Source organism: Carlito syrichta, unplaced genomic scaffold, assembly GCF_000164805.1.
Source record: "Carlito syrichta isolate Samal-C Ts95f unplaced genomic scaffold, Tarsius_syrichta-2.0.1 Scaffold301603, whole genome shotgun sequence".
Classification (NCBI taxonomy): domain Eukaryota; kingdom Metazoa; phylum Chordata; class Mammalia; order Primates; family Tarsiidae; genus Carlito; species Carlito syrichta.
Window position 1 is genome coordinate 122,802 of NW_007245699.1, and position 5,700 is coordinate 128,501.

The window sequence follows — 5,700 nt, forward strand, 5'->3', positions numbered from 1 at the left end:
AGCTTTATCCTTCCTGTTTGATAATGCTCCAGTGGCAGAGCAATGTGTGACTGAACCAAACTATACCACTGTCAATGCCAGAGACAGACAGTTGAAATGAGCAAGCCTGGCTATGTTAGGTTCTACTGTGGTGATTGGCATGTTCAAACACTCCTGGATTGTATCACATACTCTGCCAATGTTTTCACACCAAATCACTTCCCTAGAGAAAAGGGTAGGAAGCCAAGAAAGTTCAGCACTCAGTTTCTACACAAAGATGTACTACATACACAGGTATATTGATATTTTCTTTATTTGGGGTAAACCCATTTTGTGCCCTTCAATATTTTCAAATTACATATTTTCCCCATTTTGTCAACTGATAACAAGTACCTGAAAACCGTATTCATATTCATCCTTTTAAACAGTGGAATAGGCCAGATATCGTTTATTAAAATATGTTCTTTACAAATAATTTTGCCTCAGTTTTGAAAAATGGCAAATACATTTAAAAAACTGTAACAGTGTCATGAGATTGCAAATATCACTTTATGAAATTATAAAGAAGTAAAATTGTTTAGTAAAAACTATGAAATATCTTCATTAAATTTTCACATACAAAAATATATTTCTTATTGCAACACTGAACAGTTAAGGCCACAATACTTGAAGGAGAGTTTGAGATACACATGTTTTGAAACTTGTTGAAAATATTAGCATAAATAAATATCAAAGCTGGTCACACTATTTAAATCAAATAAAACGTATTAACTTATATGTTTAAAAGACTATTATCAGAAACTTTCCTTCAGAAGTCACAATGTTTTTCAAGTATAAATTACAGTATGCATGGTGCCCATGAAAACATAAATATATGTTTATAGTATAGTACAATATTTTGACTTTCTCGCCATATCTGATGGTGAATTATTCTGATGATTTTGCCCGATGTGGTTCTGATTGGCATCTTTATTATTGCTTTTAAAATCTATTTGATCTTCTACTGGTTGTAACTCTGTGAGAGGCTCATTACTCGGTGCACTTTTCTGATTTATTAATGGCATCCTTTTGAACAGGAAAAACTAGAAAATATATACACATAAAATTCATTTCAGTGAGGAAAAAATTGACTTAATAGTATATATGGGGTATTATTTTCAACAAGTATGAATATGATTTTATCACATCTTTATGGGGCACCATACAGTCTTAGCAGTCTTATACTATTTTTCCTTTTACCAAAATGCAGTCATGATTCCATCCTAAAATAAGACTTTTCCAGGTCTAACTTTCAACACTATCAACATCTTGGTGATATATTACCTTTTTCTTCAAATAACAAATTTAGTATTTAACTTGAGTTGTAAGAGAAAAAAATATAAAAACTAGAATATTACTTGTTTTCACCTTAAAATGTAACCAGGATAGGTCATTTTCAGGGCATGTCTGTGATTCTGAGTATACTGGCAGCTATAGTGAATTTCTATTGTAATATTCTGAAGAAGAAGGACATATCTCCCCATTTCTATAGATTAGAACTTTTGGCAAAACGTCAGTGCTGCCAAATGATGGTTGAGTGAGCCCTGTGGGTCTGATTTTAGGCAGTTGGCTACAGGCAGCTGCTGCTCAGTGGAGGCCAGAGCTGCAGATATGTAGAATACAGATAATAGCTGGGGAGATGAAAGGAGCCCCAATAACCAGGGATTTCAGGCAGGTGGAATAGAGAATATAAGAGAAAAGACTAAGGAAGAGTCAAGTGTGAGAAGTAACCAGAGGAAGAGGAGCCAGCACTGAAGACTAAGGTTTGTAGGTACAAATTGGGGAAAATGAGGCAACTCAGGAGCCAGGGTGTGGCAGAGAGGGGGCTGATAGCAGTTAAAAGTAATCCTTTTGAAAATCAATTGGCAAGCTCTGAAAACCCACCAGAGCAGTTTTGCTTGAGAAAACCAAATAGCCAAAGACTGAGGGCTTTCAAGGAAATGCAAAAGAGTGACCAATTCACAAACTTACCCAAATCCTCTTTTTTTGAAGTTATCAGTTTACAACCCCTACATGCTCTGCATTTCCCCCATTTGTTCTTTGAAAATCTGATTTTGCTGAGTACAACCTTATAAATTCCAAAGAAAATGTGTAATCGCTCAACATGACCCCACCTTACCTAAACTTAGGTATAAGAGCCCTCTCTTCTCTCCCCAGGGTGCTCAGCCTTACAGCATTAGCTTGCTGAGTCTGCCCCGGCACAAATAAATATGCTACTTCCTAAAACAGGCTTGTTGTCACAGCCTCTCTGTGTTCCCGCTACAAGGGGGAAAATATATAAAGAAGGAAGTGGCCAAAAGGGCCACATGCAGGAAAGATCAAGTGAGAGGATGACAAGCGTTTCATTTGATTTTGACCCTTTAAGGATTTAGCAAGCAAGAAAATAGGATCCTTTTTTTTTTAGATTGGAAAATATAGCCTATTTAGAAAGTAAACTAGAGAGAAGAGAGAGAAGATAGATTGAGAGAACGAGAGAAGAGAGAGAAGATAGAGAGCAAGAGTGAGAGATTCACCTCCCCAAGGTAGGGAAGGAGGCCAAAGCCGAAAATAGAATTCTTAAAGAGTGACGACACAAAGAATGGTTTTGACAAGATGCCAGAACTAAAACAGGAAACAGAAACCAGGTGAAGAGTTGGCTCTTTCAGAAATCAAAACAGTACTAATAATAGCTCATCTTTAGCTTTAAAGAATGGAGAAACCAGAGTAAAAGGTGGTAATCCAAAAATCAGAATCTAGAAAAAGGGTCTATGGATTAAAATGGAAGAACTCCTGTTCCTGCTATGATGAAGGAATACACAATTTAAAAATTCTGCCACTATAAGATACCAAGAAATGCTGAATAATTATAAAAATTATAATTTTACAATAATAGGTAATCTCACAAGTAAATTAAGGAAAATCATTGTGGTCCAAAAAGTGGAGAAGGAGCATGAAGCCTTAGAGGTGAGTGAGTACTGAAACAGCATTTGTTGATCTCATAACTTAGACCCTTAGGTTTTAACAGGTTTGCTCTCACAAAATGTGGGGAATTGGAATAGATCCCTACATAATGCGAAGACCCTCTGGGGACTATGCCCTCTACCTACAAAAAATTGGAAGATAATAAAATAACATGCCTCTTTTGGCCTGGCATTTGGGTGAAGGAAAAGAAATGTTTTGCTAATGTGAGTTTGAGGTTTACATCTACATATTTACAAGGATCACCAGTGTAGATAGGCAACCCTTAACTGAGAAATTAACTTAAAATGGTCTTTTAGCCATTCCAGATTTGGCACAGGCTTACACAAATTCTCTATGGATGACCCTACTCTAATTTAGGCCTTAAAGAATTTCCATAAAAAATTCTGGGTTGAATATGAACTCACATACAAATTTCAAAACACATATAAAAACAAATCACCATTAGCAAGTCAGTCAAAACAACACACATATTTAGACCCCTAAGGATGTCTGACATTGAAATTACTAAATAAAGAATGTAAAACAAGTATGCTTAAATTATTTAAAGGACTAGAATAGAAAACGTAAGTACAAAATAAGATACTAATTTTTAAAAGACCAAATTGGTTTGAAAAAGAACAAAAATAGAACACTTCACTTAAAATGTGAAAAATATAATCACTGAAATTAAAACTCAATAGGTAGGTTAAATAGCAGAGTAGTCTCAGCTGAAAAGAAACTATGACTTTGATGAAATCCCTGAAATTACCCAGAATATCATTTTAACATGGAAAATATGAAAGTATTATTAAAAGACATTATTAAAGGCATAATTAAAGACCTATTATTATGGAAAATATGAAAGTATTATTAAAAGACATAATTAAAGTCTTATTTAAGACATTATTAAAGTCTTATGAAAGTATTATTAAGACATGGGCAACAGAATAAAAAATTATATCAGCATTTGAAAGGGGAGAGAGGAAATATTCAAATATATAAAGGATGAGAATTGTTAAACATATGGTGAAAAACATGAATTCTCAGATTCCAAGAAAGTTAAAATAAAATCCACATCTAAGCATCTCATAGTATACTGAAACACATCAAAGACAAATAATCTTAAAAAGCAGCCAGAGGGGCAACCCCTTTGGGCCCCCTCCCACTGTGGGAGCTTTTCTGTCCTCTCAATAAATCATACTTTCTCACTTAAAAAAAAAAAGCAGCCAGAGAGAAATGACAGGCTATATACAAAGTTATCAATAATCATACTAAAGCAAAATTCTAAACAACATCAATGGGTGCAGATACTAAGAGAAAATAACTGCCAACCAGTCACACTATCATTCAAGAACTATGGTAAAATATATTTTCAAATGAACAGAAACTGAAAGTGTTAACTATCAATAGACATCTATAATATGCACTTCCAAAAGATTTATTCAGGAAGAAGAATAAGAATTTCAGAAAGGACATCTGAAAAAAAAGTAGTATAAAAATAATAAAATAACATACAATTTGTGAAGTCAACATATTTCAAACACTGGGTACCATAACTTGCAAAATGAGAAGGAAGGTGTGATAGATGAAAAAATCTTCTAAGACCTTGGTGTTATTTGGGAAAAAGACAGGAACATTGATTAACTTTAGATTTTAGGTATGCATATTTGAAATTTAAAAGACAAAATCCAGCGGTGTAGGACATTTACAAGAGACACATCTAAAACACAAGTAAAAATAAAAGAATGAAAAAAAGATCTGTCATACAAATGCTAACCAGAGGATGTTAAAAATGTGAAATATCACCTGAAATTCTTCACATGCTTTTAGGTCATTAAACTTATATTAAGAGAGTTCAATTATGTAAATCACCATATAAAAAGTAGAAGCAATTCAATACTTTTGTCTTCATACTAAAAAAGAAAATTCATTTCACTTACCTTCTTGGATGTTTTTATGTCTTTACTTGGTATTGATTCATTATTTTCCAGGACTTCTGAAGAACTGCTCTTTGCATTATCAGGCATATTTCCTACAATTGGATCATTTAAAAATATTAGTTCTAACTAATGAGAAAAAGAAAAGACCTGATGCTTTCAGTGAAAACTCTATGAACCCTGAGTTGTGGGGTAATATGAAAAGAGTTCACTACTGGAATAGTGTACAATGTCTATACTGCATATTTCTTGAAAAGTACCATTAAGGTAAAAAGCTTGGAATAACCTGACTAATGTTGTAAATGTTTAGATGACCAGTATCTAAATACAGCTGCAAGGGTAAAAGTAAATGTTAGTGAAGATTTCTGTAAAATATAAATTACTTAAAAAAATTAACCTAGTTATAATTAAATTCTTCATACTCAAATGGACATGTTATATTTTAGTGTTTTAAATTAATCCACATGTCTTATAGTTCAGTAATGATCTTGTAAAGTATACTTATAAAACATATGCATTCTTTTAATTTACATAATCAACTACTTTTAATTTCTTTTTAGCACTTTAGGCTATATGCTAAGAATACTTAGAGGTGATACATTTTTTAACGTGTTGCCTAAAATATTCTAAAACCTAGTACTCTTTCTACAGAAGTCAGAAAGAACAGGATTAAGGAAACTATTCTTTCCTCAGCTTAAGTTTAGGTCAGATATGAGGTCCTCAAACTTTTAAAACAGGGGGCCAGTTCACTGTCCCTTGAGACCGTTGGAGGGGCGGACTATAGTTTAAAAAAAAAACTATGAAC

At 33.4% G+C, this 5,700-nt stretch overlaps 1 protein-coding gene across 1 annotated transcript in view; it reads right to left on the bottom strand.

The window, feature by feature from the left end:
• Window positions 1–857: 857 nt before the first annotated feature.
• Window positions 858–5,700, bottom strand: part of RPGR (retinitis pigmentosa GTPase regulator) — a gene marked incomplete at its 5' end in the record, with an annotated part of 38,211 nt that continues 33,368 nt past the window's right edge. Inside the window, 2 exons of the mRNA XM_008054896.1 lie at window positions 858–1,061; window positions 4,899–4,990. Coding sequence (XP_008053087.1) covers window positions 858–1,061; window positions 4,899–4,990 — 296 coding nt within the window. The remainder of the gene's footprint in view (window positions 1,062–4,898; window positions 4,991–5,700) is intronic.